The sequence below is a fragment of the Antennarius striatus genome, chromosome 5 (assembly GCF_040054535.1).
Source record: "Antennarius striatus isolate MH-2024 chromosome 5, ASM4005453v1, whole genome shotgun sequence".
Taxonomy (NCBI): domain Eukaryota; kingdom Metazoa; phylum Chordata; class Actinopteri; order Lophiiformes; family Antennariidae; genus Antennarius; species Antennarius striatus.
Window position 1 is genome coordinate 15283886 of NC_090780.1, and position 16800 is coordinate 15300685.

General features: G+C 39.5%; 2 protein-coding genes across 3 annotated transcripts; one reads left to right on the top strand and one right to left on the bottom strand.

The window, feature by feature from the left end:
* Positions 1 to 5: 5 nt before the first annotated feature.
* pusl1 (pseudouridine synthase like 1) lies at positions 6 to 12391 on the top strand. Its single transcript, XM_068314373.1, has 10 exons — positions 6 to 123; positions 521 to 860; positions 942 to 1014; positions 1105 to 1165; positions 2124 to 2311; positions 5001 to 5150; positions 7542 to 7712; positions 9545 to 9599; positions 9997 to 10159; positions 10588 to 12391. The coding sequence occupies exons 3-10, from the start codon at positions 959 to 961 to the stop codon at positions 10650 to 10652; spliced, it is 909 nt and encodes a 302-aa protein (XP_068170474.1). The 5' UTR covers positions 6 to 123; positions 521 to 860; positions 942 to 958; the 3' UTR covers positions 10653 to 12391.
* A 143-nt stretch (positions 12392 to 12534) lies between these two features.
* On the bottom strand, positions 12535 to 16530 carry ddx19b (DEAD-box helicase 19b). 2 transcript variants are annotated; one of them, XM_068314372.1, is made up of 12 exons: positions 16353 to 16530; positions 15837 to 15876; positions 15660 to 15728; positions 15398 to 15533; positions 15051 to 15143; positions 14823 to 14925; positions 14551 to 14665; positions 14212 to 14389; positions 13811 to 14048; positions 13536 to 13698; positions 12997 to 13188; positions 12535 to 12848 (listed from the first exon to the last, which is right to left on the bottom strand). In XM_068314372.1, exons 1-12 carry the CDS (start codon positions 16407 to 16409, stop codon positions 12787 to 12789), a joined length of 1446 nt encoding a protein of 481 aa, XP_068170473.1. In that variant the 5' UTR covers positions 16410 to 16530; the 3' UTR covers positions 12535 to 12786. The 2 variants fall into 2 exon arrangements, with proteins under 2 accessions (XP_068170473.1, XP_068170472.1); XM_068314371.1 differs by having other exon boundaries at positions 15660 to 15749.
* Between the last annotated feature and the right edge of the window lie 270 nt (positions 16531 to 16800).

Sequence of the window (16800 nt, forward strand, 5' to 3'; positions counted from 1 at the left end):
GAGAGAGCGCCGACTGGTTACGACGCGTCGCAACAAGAGGAATCAAGAAAGGACGAAAAAGGACTCGTATGGATCAGCGCACTGCAAGGCATAAACTGTCGACCTGCTGTACAACCAACCCACGTAACCACATAATCATATAATAATATTGACATTTGCGCCGGTTTTACCGAAGATTAAACTCAGTCCTTCTACAAATAATGAGCCGTATTTTAGGATTAAATTGATTTTTTTATTACTTAACCCAATTATTCTGCCAAAAACGAACGCTTTTTTTTTTTAATCCCGAGAAGAAAATAAAGGTCTTAAAACATTACATTATTCAATATAAAACAGATTGTTATATGAAAAATAAATGTCATTTATACGAGATGTATATTTGATTTGGTCAGATCTCTTACATTACGGTATCTAGTGGTACGCAATAATACCTTAAAAAAAACTAAAACTCTATTTCATTCCCAGCCTAAGAGTTTTAATTAATTTTTCTTTCTCTTTTCGTTTTGTCCTAATTTTTCAGATTTGTTGCTTCAGCCGTCGTGACGTCATCAAAAAGGGACAAAGCCTCGCAGGACTGTAGCGGAGCTGCAGACAGGCTGATAGATACCCAGAGTAGGGGTTTTAAGCCCGTTGAATATCAAAGTAGACTGCAATCTTGTTTTATACTTAATGAGGTTGTTACTATTATGAACATAGGTGTGGTTTATCAGTGGTATATAATACACAGCGGTCAGCTGCTGGTAGGCTGTCTTCTGTTTTTTTCCGGACTACAAAATTCCGAGCCTACTTTTTTCGCTTGTCACCAGTTCTGAACCACATGGACATTTTTTGAGGGTCAGACGTGTCCCCATAACGCAAAGGTGGTGATGACGTCAGAAATCTATTCACAGATGATTTAATGTTCAGAGTTTAATGCTGGTGACGTTTCACTTCTGTGTCAGATACAGTCGGAGGGACTATGCACAACCGGTCACGTTACCTCATATTTTTCCAATACATTGGAACTAAATACTGGTGGGTTGTGCTGCACGGAGGTAAAGTACTGTACTGTATTATTGGTAACGATTTTGTGCTGATATTTTTTGATGACTATTTTCTATGCAGTGGAGCAGTGAGATCGCCTCCACATCAGCTGAATAAGACGGGGATCCAGAATCACATAGAGGTAAGTTCAGTGTTTGTGTCCTGATGCATCCTTTAAGAAAGGAGAACCGATCATAATTTATCTCTTAGAGAAACTTAAGGCATCAAAACAGCAATAGTTAGTCAACAATAATAAGCTTAATTTGTAGAGCACCTTTCTTACAAGAAGTGGAGCTGCAATGGCTTTACATCAAGTGCCTAAAAAGACCGAAAATAAAAACAACAACAGAAAGGTAATGTTAATTGTGCAATGTTAAAAGTAGAGAATGGAATAAGGAAAGAAGAAAGTTCCTTTATTAGTCCCTCTGTGGGGAAATTTTTTTTCAGTCTACATTTCACATACATATAGGCTGGAACACACACAAAGAGTAAACTGTAAATAAACTGTAGATGGTTTGGTGCCTTGCTCAAGGGCACCTTGGCGGTGCTCAGGAGGTGAACATCATACTTTGATCCATGCTGGTCTTGAACTGGCTGCCCTCCAGTCACTGGAGTGAGCTGCTGCCGCCTCAGATAAGATCAGATAAGAAACTTCAGACTAGTCTTCAGATCAAACAGCAAGAAACTTGTAACATGGCATGTTTGATTTCATCTGATTTACTGGACATTACCTGCCCTGCTATGCGACAACTGAACATGCCCAGCTCCACAGATTGTGGGTGTCTTTGTTAACAAAGCAACAGTGAACTAGATCCAGCTGAATACACAGATCACTCTCCACTCCCTTTTTCTTTCTGCTCTTGTTTCCTGTCAGCCCTCCACTTTCTATGCAACACAGCATTTCTAATTAAGGGCATAAATGTAACCCAAAATAAAGTCTTGTCGCGTCATGCTGCTGCTGTTTACAGCTTGACTTGATATCCCTTTATTCTGTATTTTGATCTAACTCAGTCTGACTGTTTGTGGTGAGGTATGACTCTTTATTTAAACTACAACAGCAGTTATACTATTTCATCCTTTGATATTCTGTCTACGTGCAGGATGCAATAAAGAAGCTGAGGCCTGTCGATCCAGTATTATCAACAATTTCCAGTCGGACAGACACGGGCGTTCACGCCCTCTCTAACTCTGCACACTTCGACCTGCAGCGCAGGAACGATATGCCACCGTTTCCTGAGGACATTCTTGTTAATGCTCTTAATTTCCACCTGAAAACAGAAGAGATCAGGTGAGTCAGCAATCCTCAACCTCAGTCCTGACAGTGAAATCTCTAAAGTTCTGTGACATTATTCAAAGTATTTGTTTACGTGTAAATTAAATGAAAAGCGACCGACAAACACTGTCACAAAGGAAGAATCAAATATTGACACTTCTTCTCTTCTACATGGATCCAATCCAAGATTTCATATATTCTTCTCGCTTGATGCCCAGCACCAAAACCACGTCTTATTAAATGTTATTTAATTGTTTATGTGTGGTAGGTGGAAAAAGTGGAAAAATCTCTAGTTCAATGTTAAAAAATAACATTAAAAAAAAAATCCAGATTTCCAAAATTTGAATGAATTTGCTCTTTGTTGCTATTTGACAAATTATTCCACCAATTTTCAGAAAAAGGTCCAGACAAGTTTTATGTTCATCTTACAAAGAAATGGATTTTCATCTCCCTCATACACTAAACCAAGTTTTAGGCCAGCTTTCAGATTCTGTATCATATTAGATGACCACTGTTATGTCTTTCCCTCTCAGGTGACAGGTACTAGTGGAGTCCTGTTCAGTCTGTCATCCCTTAAAATCATCCCGTTATCAAAACAAAGGTTTTTAAGTTGACCATCTTAGTGTTTTAATTCAGCATCCATTTAGATTGAAAGGAAAAGTGTGATCTTTCTTGTAATTGATCACAGTGGATCTATGTGGATTTACTGTATCTCTGCTTAATATCTTTATCTCATTGAGTTCACCTGATTAGTAGAAAGAACAGCATTACTTAAGTATAAATAAATTCCTGCATGAGGGTGTCTTCACTTTACTTCCTCTTGAATCCCTTCATTACATGCTGGTGCATTATTCAAAGCTACAATCACATTCCCATGATGACTGTTTCATAAAGCTGTGATACTTTGAGTTGTTGGCAGAAACAAAGAGACATTAACAAAGTAGAACAAAAGAGAGGGATAGTGGTGAAGGACAAAGGGATTTAGTGAGAGAGAGGAAAGTTGGAGCAACAAACAGATTCCAAAACAGTCAGGATGAACACAGGAGTGAGGGTGAAACAGAAGGAGCCGTTTGGGAGACAGAGGAGAGAGGAAAGGGAGGCTTTCAGCATCCTGCTAATCCCTAAACCTGCAGAGAGAAGGTTAGAAAGGATTATCCCCGCTCTGCTTTTTGGTCTATAGCATCTATTAATACACAAATACAGACACACACACACACACACACACATACACACGAGTACACTCGCTAAATGGAAACAACCATCTTCATTAGTATGTGAACCCTGCTGATTTTAGCACTAACAGTGTTATGGAGACTCTACGTAAACAGATTCTGCGTTTCCACATATAATTTTACTGTATTCAACCACTAGTAATGTTTGTGTCCCATTGGATTTTCATGAAGATGAAATTTTCACAAGATCCTTGGAGGGAATAAACAGACAGGTGCACACTGTAAAAAATACCCTCACTTTTTAGATGATCAAATCTTTTTTGTCATCAAGGGAAACTGCTAGTAGAAAACTGGTGCCATACCAAACAATACCCCAGATCTCAAAAGTGTTAGACCATGCTTTGTTCCCTGCTTATTAAAAATGTATGTGGATGTGTGTGTGTGTGTTTATGTGGTTTAGTGGCCAGGCAAATGTTTTCACTTCATGTTGGAGCAGACGATGAATGAGACACAAGGGTTTCCTCTGCCGTGCGTCACCGCAAATCTCCTCCCCGGAGAAACGTAACCTAGTTTCTGTGCCTGTGACTTGACGTACACACACACACACACACACACACACACACACACACACACACACACACACACCAGAGCTTCAACAAAAGTTACTTTAGTAGTTAGCCATTAAAGGCCAACTATTTTGATAGTATGTGAATCAGTTTGAGAATTTCTAGAAGCATTAAGTAATTCTAAAAAAATGTTAGCAAATGCATTATTTCAATGATTTGGGTAAAAACTTGTTAAAATTGATATTTCTTTTTCACCAGTCATATAGAGTTGTTGATAGTCCTAACTTTGCCATTTTATTTTTTATCAAATATGTTGAATCTGATTTAATTTTTTCATGAATGTGTTTGCTGAGGTGACTGGTTTAGTGTGAGATAGTGACATGTTTTTGCTGCCATTGTATTTATGTCAAACTCTTGACAGTGTGTGCTGTGTCTCTGTATCGTGGTTTCATGGTGAAACTGAGCTCCACACAGATGCTGTATTTGTACCTGAAACAGTTTGAATCATTTTTAAATGCATCCCTTGAAAAACAATGAAAAGACGAATAAGTCTTTAATGTTTTACAAACAAGTGCTGTTTGGTTTATGGTTCCATGTGTTTGACTTTGATTCCATGCCAGTCCACTTTGATATTTCACTAATACCCATAAACTGATCCATGCTGATTGATTTAGCTATCAGGGGAGCTCATGTCCGAACACGTTATCACATGACCTACCCCTGCCTTATGGTTTGTGCACGGATACAGTACAAGTGTCCATCTGTGTCCAGACTGCTTCAGTCTGAGAGAGAAATGAAGCACAGTTTAAAAAGAAATCATCTCAGCATGTTTGTTTTTGGTTTTTAAGACATCCACTTTTATTCCAATTTTTATTATTTTCTGTGACTTTTGAGACATTAAAGGACATTCACGACATCAGACACGCAGTTGAGCTTTCTTTATAGCATCTCTTCTGTCTCTCTCAGAATCACTCGTGCCTACCGTGTGCCCCATAATTTCCACGCCCGATACTGTGCCCAGTCTCGGACCTACGTCTATCGGATCGCCCTGGGAGTCAATAACCGATTTCTGCTTCCTGTCACAGAACAAAATCTCTGCTGGTGCCTTCGCAACACGTGAGTTATCCTCCCTCGATCACGGCCCCTCCCTTAATTCGCCATCTGCCTTTTCATCCTTTTTGGACATGATGATTTTAAGATCAGACTCGGACTCAAGCTCAGTCTGACAGGCCCAGACACACGCAGACACACACGCAGACATGCAGACACAGCCTCAATAAGCTCATGCCAAGCCTTGCAGAAGCAATGTTATGTTAAACACATAAATAATCCATGCGTGCCACACCAGAACTGCAAATTAGGTTCAGTGAGACAAAGTGTTTTATCTGAGCAAACAAAGACGAGGAGGCAGAGGAAGGTAAGAAGGACCAGGATGGACGGAGTCAGAATGAGAGACAGAAAACAGACGAAGCTGAATTTTTAGCTGTGATTGGATGGAGGGAGTGTGAAGAACAAATTTCAGGGAATGTATGTATTAGCGTTTGTCTGCTCTTCACTTTTTGAGAGGAAAGTAGGGCAAGATAAGCTGCAGGCTTATACGCATGCAGAGAAACACCCACACACTTACCCTGAGTGTGGTTCTTTCCCACTCTTTCCTTTTTTCAGCATCTCCTTCTCTCCACTATTTGTTAGAGTGTATTTGTCTTTCTTCTTCCCTCTCTTTTTCCTCTGTGGTACCTTTTCTTTGTTATCTCCTCTCATTCACAGCCTGTATCTCATCCCTCTATCCCTAAGCAGCCTCCTCCTCTCTCCTCTCTTTGATCTGCCGCTCCCTGTTCATTACACCGGCCATACACCCACACTGCAAAAAATATCCATCACCACTCTTCATCTCAGTGATGAATTTCTTGAAATTTTTAATAGCAAGTTGAATAATCTCCTCGTCGTTCTTACTTCTTCCGTGATATTTCTGAAATGCATTGATCACATAGTATTAATATTTTAGTCATTAAATATTTAATTACATAATTTAAATAAACTGCATATTTAATTTTTTTAATCTGGATCCCAGACGAACATTTTTTTGGATTGCTTAAAAAAAACGAATTAGTCCTTGATGTTGTTATAAAACAAAAGTATTTAAAGTACTTAGTCAAATGTAGCCGTATAAAACTATACAAAATTGTGGTGAAACCAGCGATGTTGTTTGGTCTAGAGACAGTGTCACTGAGGAAAAGACAAGAGACAGAGCTGGAGGTAGCAGAGATGAAGATGCTGTTTTGGAGATAAAGTCAGAGAGACCAGACTGAGATGGTTTGGACATGTCCAGAGGAGAGATAGTGAATATATTGGTAGAAGGATGCTGAGTTTTGAACTGCCAGGCAGGAGGCCTAGAGGAAGACCAAAGAGGAGGTTTATGGATGTAGTGAAAGAGGACATGAAGGTAGTTGGTGTGAGAGAAGAGGATGCAGAAGACAGGGTTAGATGGAAGCAACTGATTCGCTGTGGCGACCCCTGAAGGGAAAACCCAAAAGGAAAAGAAGAAGATTTAAAGTACTTAGTAAAATTTTAAGGATTTCAAATATAAGTAGTTAGTATTTAAGTATTTTTAGTACAGTATTTAAGTATTTTATAAACACCAGTGACTGCAACTTAAAATTTGTTTTAAACAACTGCTCTTTATATATGATCATTTAGTCTATAAAATGTGAAAGACAAAACAAAGTTGGTCTCTTTGTCTGACCAGCAATTAATTGATAGCAATGTCATGAGTTTTGTGGGTATCAAAGTAAAAGACAACAAGTCAGTCAGAGACTGCAACAATCCCGCGAAGGGTAGGTCAGGGTACCCTGAAAGTAGTACCTGACAAGTGCGTAGGTTTGACCATAGATCCAAGCTAGTGCATAGAAAGATCAAAGCATTAGTTTTGATCAATGGTCTTACATTGGTTTTCTCCTTAGTCTTTCTATCTTATCTGGTTCCTGAGTGTACAAAAGTTTAAATTTGACCTTGACCTAGTTTCCTCAGGGTCAAGGTCGTCATCTTATTTTCATCCATTTTGCTGCCCGAGTAATGTGCTTTATGTTTCATCTTTCTATCTGCAACGGTTGCTAAGATATTTGGTGAACTAACAGACGGACGGACGAACACTGACAAATACAATATACCACCGTTCTGAATGTAATCAGCTGCTAACATTGTCACGTCAACTCAGATGTTCAGGATTGTAATTAATACACATATTTTGTATTTCTTCCAATTTCCCTGACGGAACCTCCTTAAGGGATCAATAAAGTTCTACTTCTTCTTCTTCAATAAGTTATTCAACTTTTGAAACAGGAACAGGAATTCTCGACAACCTGTCATGCTGATTGTGTTCACAACATTCCAGCTTTTCATGCAGGTCACGTTCAGGTCACAATGCACTTGTAAAAAGTGAAATTTATCAACCTGAGCTGCCTGTTCTTTTACAACCTGGGATAATGTATTGCTTGTGTTGTTTATCAGGGAGCTGGATGTGGGAGCCATGCGTGAGGCTGCTGCTCTACTGGTTGGACTTCATGACTTCAGCAGCTTCAGGGCCGTCAGCAGCGATATGCCTTTTAAAAATCCTGTCAAGATGCTCAATGTGGCCAGCATACAGCCAAGCTGCTCCTTCATGCAGACACACTTCTGTAGGTAGGCTACCTGTTCGAGTACACCAATCACATTCATTTAAAAACACCTTCCTGTTGGTGTGCTGCTCTGGGACCTGTGAATTGCAGTAGCACATGAAAAAGGAACAGCTGACTTGTTGTTGGTTAAACCTTGGTTTTATGGACTGGTTGTCAGCTGGTGTGTACAGATTTGTCTAACTTAAGGTTAGGTTTATTGGAAAACCTCTGGGCACACCAGATTAATGATTCCTGGAGGATTAGACCAGAACTAAACTGACTGTTTTCCTTCATTAGTAAGTGTCTGGCCATGAAACACTACTTTTTAACAGGCTTAAACCTCAAGCAGATCCAAGACTCAGGGTGGGCAGTCTCCTGCTTTGATCTGTAGGGGGTGACAGAGTATAAATCTCTCTCTCCCTATCTGATCTCTAATAACTTTTAAAAACATAATTTTTGGGCATTCCAAACTTGTGTAAAAGATGAGGACACCAGGATATACAATTTATCAAAGATGATCAACAGAAAATATTTATCCATCATTACCATTAAGATGACATGTGTTTGGGTTGGTTCTCTACACAAAAACAGACATAAATCAAGTGTTTTATACACTTGGGTTAGGGTTAGGTTAGTGGAGAGAAAGGGAGTGGGGTACAGGGCCATAGAGATACTTCACGGCTAATATAAAATTACATTTTGTGGTATTTGTAATAAGTACTACAGTAATAGTGAAAGTAGTAATATTAAGGGAGGAAGAAATCAAATTGGTAGCATTTATTTGTGTTTCTACTAGCCAGAAAATGTTCCTTTTTCTTAGCTTCGATAGGACTCGGTTTCACATTTCAGGTCAATCAAAGGTTAGATCGTCTCAAAACTAATCTTGTCAAAAAGAAAGGGAAACTCGACTGCACTCGGGGACCGTAAACCTTTACTGATTCTGTCCCTCACCAGAGTCCATGGTTTAACAGCGCTGCCATTTAATTGAGTCTCTGCATCCATTATATGTCAAACTTAATCAGACAGCAAAGGCTGAGTCAATTTGCATTTGACCCAGTTCTTCCTATATGCCTGTTTTCTGCACTCTCTCCTTAAGTCAGCCTGTTTCAGACAAAAGGGTGGCTGTCACTTAAAATTTGAAAAGGAAACATTAGTTTTTGCATTACACACCATCCTATTGAGTGTAAGCCTCAGCTGCACATTCAAGACATGACATTTATACCAAAGTTTGTGCACGGCCTCCAGATTTGTTCATATTGTCAAGAAAAGCACTGTAATATCCAGTAAAACAAAACGCAGCTACGTTTTAGCACATAATAGGTTTGAGAGATGGTAACACATCCAGAGTGTACCCATCCCTCTCACCTGCAGTAAACTGGGATAGGCTCCAGCCACATCTGCGACCCGCGAAGGGGGCTTTTGATGAGACAATTACAGTCGTCTCATCTACAAGAGGATGGATGGATGGATGGATGGATGGATGGATGGATGGATGGACGGGCGGGCGGGCAGGCGGGCGGGCTTGAGAGACAGGAGTGTATTTAGAATAATTACCTCCCCGATGTGACTGAGTAATGCGACATTATACATTGCTTTTCCACAAAACTTTAAAAACCCTGTGGTCGTATTTAACCTTTCCCTAAAATAGCTTGTTTGCTTGGTAGATTATAGCTCCTCAGAACTGATGTGTGTGTGAACTGGGATGAAAGATTTTGAGAATGTCCTTTATGACTATATTTGCATGTTCTGCATTAATATGCAGACAGTAAAAAAAATGAACTAAAGTGACATTAAATACATACAGACATATAGCTCACATTTGTGTGAGGTTAACATGTTTCTTTCTTTTCCTTTCAGAGAGATTCCAATCTTGGAGCTGACTTTTAAGAGTCCATCTTTTCTCTATAAACAGGTTCGTTGTTATCAATAAAAATGCATTTGTTAATGCTCATTTTAAAGAAGTAGCGCCATCTGCTGGTGATGACTGGAAAAAAAAAGAATCACGTATGAGTCTGTCTGTCCTTCCATTTTCTTGAGGACACCTTTTTGCTTTGTAAGTCATGGGTTACACTGGAGCTTATCTCAGTTGGCTAGGGGCGCAAGGCGGGGTACACCCCGGACGTGTCACCAGCGCATGGCTGGGCCACATGAAAGATGAACAACCACATATACCTGAGAAGAGTTTATAGTGATTACGGAATTCATCTAAATCCGTCATTCAATGTAAAGCATATTGAAATTAAAATAGTGGGTTTTTCTATTTTTTTCTGTTTTTTCTTGAAACTTGTTGCGCCCTCCTTGTGCTGCAGGTGCGGAGGATGACGGGGGCCCTGGTGGCTGTAGGCCTGGGTCGTATCTCGGTGCCGCAGATGAAGGAGATACTTGAAGCTAAAGACAGTTTGGTCTATCCTCAGGGCCTCGCTGCTCCAGCCCATGGCCTTTTCCTCACCAGGGTGGACTACAAAAAGACAGGTGTGGAACTAAAACATGCAGAAGTTGTTAAAAAAACATGAAGTTCATGTATTTGCCCTTCTGTTTTGCTTCATACAAGAGTAAAATATTCTAATCAAGTGAACGAATCACACTAGTGTCCTCCCACTTCTTAGTAGGCCTGCTTTAGGCGGCTTCCCACAGATGACCTGCTATGATGTAAATAAGGATTTTGAAAAGAAAAAATATATTTTTGATTAACACTGACATTTGATTTTTATTCTTTTGACTTGTTTGCATAACAAAAATTAAATGGTTGTCTTTCAGATGTTTTTTTATCTCAGGTTACTAGGCCTAGTGTTTAACGTCATCAGTAAGATGTTAACGGAATGCTAATCATTTATCATGATGGACAGATGAAATCTTTTTATCAGTACTTTTCAACATTCATATCATCTTTCCCCCATCAGACCTGCAGATCTCGCCTGAGACATCAGAAGAGCAACTCGTCTCCACTGGAACCTCAGAGGACTAGAGCACTTCATTCATTCACTCATAGTGCTCTTTGTATTTCCATACTGCTGTATGAAATGATTGTAATAAATTGTTTATATTTTTACTCGACACTCACACTCATTTGAACATTAAAGCACACATGAACATCTCCATGTTCTTTTAATGTCACATATTAAGAATACATAACTGCATCCATGAACACAGTTCAGCTACAGAAAACCACACAACCTGAACCTATCATAGTCTACACATGACCTTCAGGTTACGATATGAACCAAGCCTGGTCAGGCAGTATTACTCCTATATGTATGAACTGGGTTTTCATCGCTTCTCACAATTATCTAATAAGGTATACAACTTGTGGAGAGGAGTGTTAAGCTATACAGCCAAAACTGCTTTGTGTGTGTCCGTGGCTCTATTACATAATGGATCAGCAAAGTGCACACTCTCGCTGGTAATGTATACATCCAAATGTCCAGAAAACACTGCATTCACTGCTTCTTTCTCCAAAATCCTTTATGTTCACTTGTGTCTAATTTGGCTGCATCTGCTCATTGAGGGATTTTCAGCAAGTTGGCTATAAACAGTCCATTTAAACTGAACTTCCACCAGCAGTCTTCTCAGTGCAGGTGGAACCCAGATGAGGTTTGCACAAGGTCTAGACTGACCAATCCCTGACCTTACAATTCCAGCGCATTGATCAAATGGTTCAGAAATCAGCATAACCATACGTTTTCTACAGTCACCCTATGAAAGTTTCAACTGATTAGGCTCATCGTGTTCAAAGTACTGCTTCTGACAAAATTTAGCCTCATGAGGAATGTTTTTGCACTTCTTAGAAGTGTAATTCAGTCACACTATTTAACCTGATGTTTGAAATATGCACACAAATACATGTTTTACATCTACGTGAACATGTCAGAGCAACACAGTGAATCTGATTGGCGTAGGTCCTCAAGTCGATTCAGCATTTGGTTTCAAAAAGATAAGTCACACATCCTAAAGAAGCTCCTTAATTCAATATATAATCAAAATTTCAAGTCTTTGCCAGAATAATAAGCCCAAATATTTTAGAATATCAGTAACAAAATCATGTGTATATATAATGCACTTGAGGAAGGCATTGCGCATCATTTTTGAACCCACAATCCTTAACACAGTCTGGTTGAAGAATGTAACTGCTTATGATCAACCGGAGACCCTGATTGAAAAGATTGAGACATTGAGACTCAAAAGGGTGAAATGATAACATGAGACCAATATGACATTTTGTACAAAAGCAAATTGTTTTATGAAATGGAGAAGATGCTGATTTATGCTCAGTGAAGGCACCAAGCCTGCATTGACAATGGCCCTAACTTTTTTAGTGATTTATGAACATGAGGGTGAAATGCGTGAAGGTCTGATTACTAATCGAACAAATATCTAAATGAGTTAGTGTGTAATTACTCCAGGCAGCCTTTTTTGGCATTTGACCAACACCCTGATGCTAAAGCTGAGGTTAATTCATGATTAATTTGTCATGTGAATACAGGTGGATAGTATTTTATAATACAGTACCTATCACAGGCTGATAAGTTTGCATAGACCCTTGAAACCCAACCATTGCGATATCACAATTTTATTGATTAATGTGTTGGAGCAGCATACCCAACTTCACCCTTTGTAATTTTGGTCAATACAGCTCAATAAATGCTGTAATAGTCAACAAGATACACTTACATTCAATTATATGTTGTTCCCTTTAAAATTAAGAACTTTGTGGCACATAAAATTGTTATTTTATATTCTTTTCTCTTACTAGAGTAGCTTGTATCGTTCAACCACTACAGCCAACACCAAAAAGTTTTTTTTTGTTCAATAAAATAGAGTATACTATTACTGGTCTTTCAGCATCAGGATACATAATAAACTCAGACTTTATTTAAAGTGGTACAAAGGGTGAAACAGGGTAGGTTCCAGAGGCTTTAAAAACATTCGTCTGGGAGGAGACATATCCACTTGTAAACATGTGCTGCATTTGTGGTTTTGCTCTTTCCTCCGACAGCTAAAAAAAAAACAACCCATAAAACACTGAAGCATACAGTCCTTGGAGAGCGGCGAGGAGAAGGAAAGTAGGGTTGGTGTCCTTCATGCGATGAACGGTGCTCTCTTTAGCTGGCAATTCTTTCGATTTCATCCAGATCATCTGTGTCTAGCTTTTCAATTTTCTTACCTGTAGAGGAAAAACCAAAGAAAAAGTTCATACGGCTGATAGAAGGGAAATAAAGACACCACTGCATTCCTGAATCAATTACTTTAACTGGGAAGAATAAGAACAAATGTTGCATGTTTTGGAGAAACTTTTGTAGCTACAGCCTTACTGAAATGCTCCTGGATCCTGTTGAGGATGTTCATGCTCATCCTGCTGTCTACCATGTTGATAGCCAATCCCCTTTTGCCAAATCGACCTGTACGGCCAATCCGGTGCAGGTACGTCTCGTTGTCCGGGTTACCGTCCTTGTCTACTGGTAAGTCAAAGTTGATCACCACAGAAACTTGTTCAACATCAATACCTGAAAATGAAACAGATGAAATAGACAGTGGTAGTGTTATTTCATCTGGATTTTACCATAACATACACCAAATACAATTTTCACTAAGCAGCTAAATGCTTTTGATTCACACCAATTTAGCCAACGACAATACCACAAGTGCAGCATGTAGTGCCTTTTAGATAAATGGAAACTAAAATCCATACAAATTCATATGCATTTACACAAACGGCAGGCTAAATTTGTTCAGGGGATTGTGTTAAGTGTTAAATTGTAATGGGGAGAATTGTCTTGAAAATGTTCATGAAATTGGCTTGGTAATGGAATGATGCTGAATCTGCCTCTCCTGTCCAAGTGACTGTCTTTACCTCGAGCACAAACATTTGTGGTGACCAGGACCTTCTCCTTGCCGTCTCTGAAGCGGTCAATGACAGCAGCCCTCTGTTCCACCTGCATTTCCCCACTGAGCAGCGCCACCTGGTGGCCTTCTCGAGACAGCTCCCCCGCCAGCCAGCCTGCAGTCTTCCTTGTCTGATGGAGTACATGAATACAGTGCTGTCACGTCTTCAGAAGCACACTAGGTCATGTAACTGACAATTGATGACTGAAAGAGGGTCCTGTACTGAAAAAAGTCTGAACTCACATGGCAGAAGATCATGGCCTGGGCAATAGTAATGGCGCCGTAGATGTTACAGAGGGCTTGGAACTTCTCCTCCTTACTGTTACACAACACATAGTACTGCTTGATGGTATCCAGGGTCTCCTCCTCTCTTTTCAACTTGATGATGTTGGGGTCAGGCACAATGCGTTGGGCAAAGTTCCATACTGATTCTTCGAATGTGGCTGAAAACAGCAACATCTGGCAGGTTTTTGGCAGCATTCTATATGACAGAGAAAAGTCACAGTGGTTCAAATCTGTGTGCTTATGGCACTGAAACTAAACTGCAACAGAACGTAGGGGCACTGAAGGTCTCAAGAACATAGAAAAATACTTTTTAGTTAGTGGTAAAATTGATTCTCCTCAAAGTCCATGCTTATTCTAACCTCTGGATGCGAATGCTCTGGTCCTGGTGCCCCTGCGTGGCTATCATGACGTCAGCCTCATCCAGCACGAAAACCTTGATCTTTTTGGGGTCTATAAACTTGAATTTCACACACCAGTCCTGTATTGTGCCCGGTGTGCCAATGACAATCTGTTCCTGCAACTTCATGCCCCTCTGTACTGAAAAGTTTGAAATGTAAAAATATTGGTTATGGTTCTCTTTTAAGCAATGGGAAGAATTCAAATTCAAGACTAACTTGTAATTTACTAAACAGTTATAGAATAATATAACTGATGCATCTTTTACACTGTATAGTATGGAAAGAGAAGGGAAGCCTTACATTTATTTCCTCTGATCGCATATGCTAGCTTGACCTCAGGATAGTGTTTTCCCATCTGTTCGATTACTTTACCAGTCTGAAGTGCCAGTTCATATGTGGGTGAGACACAGAGGCACTGATAGAAAGAAATAGGATAAAGGGAAAAGGATTAATGAAGTTCTACTGGTATAAGGTTAAATATGGCTCAATAGAAATAAAATAAAAATGTTATATATCAATTTTTAAAAAACATTTGTTCTTCTAGACGAACATCAAAGCATATGAAAACCAACCTGAGGATATTTGTTGTTGGGATCTACATGACTGAGCATAGCTAGAACAAAAGCAGCTGTTTTCCCTGTTCCAGATTGAGACTGGGCAATGAGATTTTGTGGACTAGAAGAAACAAGAAATTAGAAATTAGATTGCAAGAGATGTGATTTCACAATTGTATAAAATGTATTAGGGTAAGAGATAATCTACTGAGCTAAACATGTATATTAACTGCCAAGCATACTCACGGTTCAGCCAGCATCATGGGTAAGGCAGTCTCCTGGATTTTGGATGGCCGATTGAAACCCATGCCGTATACGCCCTGAAGCAACTGTGGTTTTCTGTACACAGGACAAATTCATCAACTCTCTTATATGATGTTTTAAACGCCTTTAAGGATCTACCAATAAAAAGGATGGAACAGAAAGAATACGGTTGCGGATTAAGTCTTGGTGAGAACATGTTCTTCACCAAAACATCCTGTCTTACTACATGCGCCTTCACGCTTGTCATAATTGTAAGTTTCATATATAACAAATATGAGTTGTTAATAATAAAATTGTGTGAAAAGTACAGACATAAAATATTCACTTACAATCGCAACTCCTCGAAAGACTTGACAGAGTAGAGCGGAGAGTTGGGATCCTTTTGAAGAACCTCCACTTGATTTGTGTTATTAACGAGATTATTCCGAATCAGTTTATTCAACAATGATTGTGCCGCTTTGTCCTCTGGATAAAAAATAAATATAACAAGTTTGCTTAATCCAGGCATTCAGACAATCAAATAACTCGAGTAAAAGGCATTCAAGCAGCTTATCCAGACAACTCATTTAATGACATGTGAATAAAAACCACCTTTGTCGTCGTCCTCTGTAGTCTTGTTTTCTCCCTCAGCTTCTGATGACGCAGCTGCGCTGCTGGAATCTGTAAGGTTTGACGTCGTGCCTGTACGTTTAAAATTATAGATACTGAAACTCAAAATAGTTGAGATTATTGGGTTTCATACAACAGTATTACTATTTAAGCACTTACCATTCTCCTCTGGTTTCGCTTTTATTTGAAGGTTACTCAGCTGCAAAGAGGAACACAATAAAGTCAGTTCGCTTATTTGACAAATGACAGAATGTCAACCAGGACCGTTTCATGTTCTTGTCTCTCCTGATATTACACAAGAACTCCTGCGACGATGTTTTATTTACGTCTTCAACTACGTTGCTATTTTTGAACCTCTTGCATCATTAACTTGTTAGCTAGCTAACTGCTAAAGCTATTGTAGATACTCATTGAGCACATATCCTTTCAACTCAAGCTAGTTAACCTAGCCTAGCTTATCTCGGCTAACGATTACCTGAATTTAAACGTTTGGGAGACCAACTGTCACACAATCTCATTCATTCACAGTCCATACTGTTATTAAACAATTTAAACTGCTCTACTGTCATACAGACGGTTTGGCAGCGTATCTGCATTAACATTGTACCAGAACAGGCCATAAGATAATGTAGCTAAGCTAACATGTTAGCAGGTGTTGCGTAAGTTAAAGTTTACCGATTCCGCCGCTGCCTCTTGCTCGTCCACCGCCTGGGCCCAGGAATCCGTAGCCATTGTGGAAAGATGGAATATTTAACCAACCGAAAAGTACAGAGAAACCAACCTCAGGTCGAGAAGTCAGCAGCGTGAAAGTAACTATTTTCCACAATGGCGTGCCGAAAACCGTAGACGGGCACGTGTGCAACCGCTTACAGGTCCGGCTTGAACACATGCAATAATTTCCCGGTTTACGGAGGTTCCTACCCACATTGGTTCTGGACAGCCTTTGAAGCTTTGAAAATGTTTCATCTGAATTGTTACTTTTTGAAAAGGTTAGAAATATTCAGGAATTAAAATATGATAATCTGAAATGATTGATTGTTGACGCCAAAAAGTGTTAGATCAACAACTTATATAAACAGTTGTTTGAAACAATCCCCCCAGACATGTGTACCCTTACTCTTCT

Bases quoted from the DNA above. Each gene is read 5' to 3' on its own strand.
- pusl1 (XM_068314373.1), top strand. From the start codon at position 959: ATGCACAACCGGTCACGTTACCTCATATTTTTCCAATACATTGGAACT. The intron at 5,151-7,541 runs GTGAGTTATCCT...GTTGTTTATCAG, and splicing joins TGCTGGTGCCTTCGCAACAC to GGAGCTGGATGTGGGAGCCA. The intron at 10,160-10,587 runs GTGTGGAACTAA...TTCCCCCATCAG, and splicing joins GGTGGACTACAAAAAGACAG to ACCTGCAGATCTCGCCTGAG.
- ddx19b (XM_068314371.1), bottom strand. From the start codon at position 16,409: ATGGCTACGGATTCCTGGGCCCAGGCGGTGGACGAGCAAGAGGCAGCG. The intron at 15,750-15,836 runs GTAAGTGCTTAA...TTAAACGTACAG, and splicing joins AGCGAAACCAGAGGAGAATG to GCACGACGTCAAACCTTACA. The intron at 15,144-15,397 runs GTAAGTGAATAT...TCCTGTGTACAG, and splicing joins TCTTTCGAGGAGTTGCGATT to AAAACCACAGTTGCTTCAGG.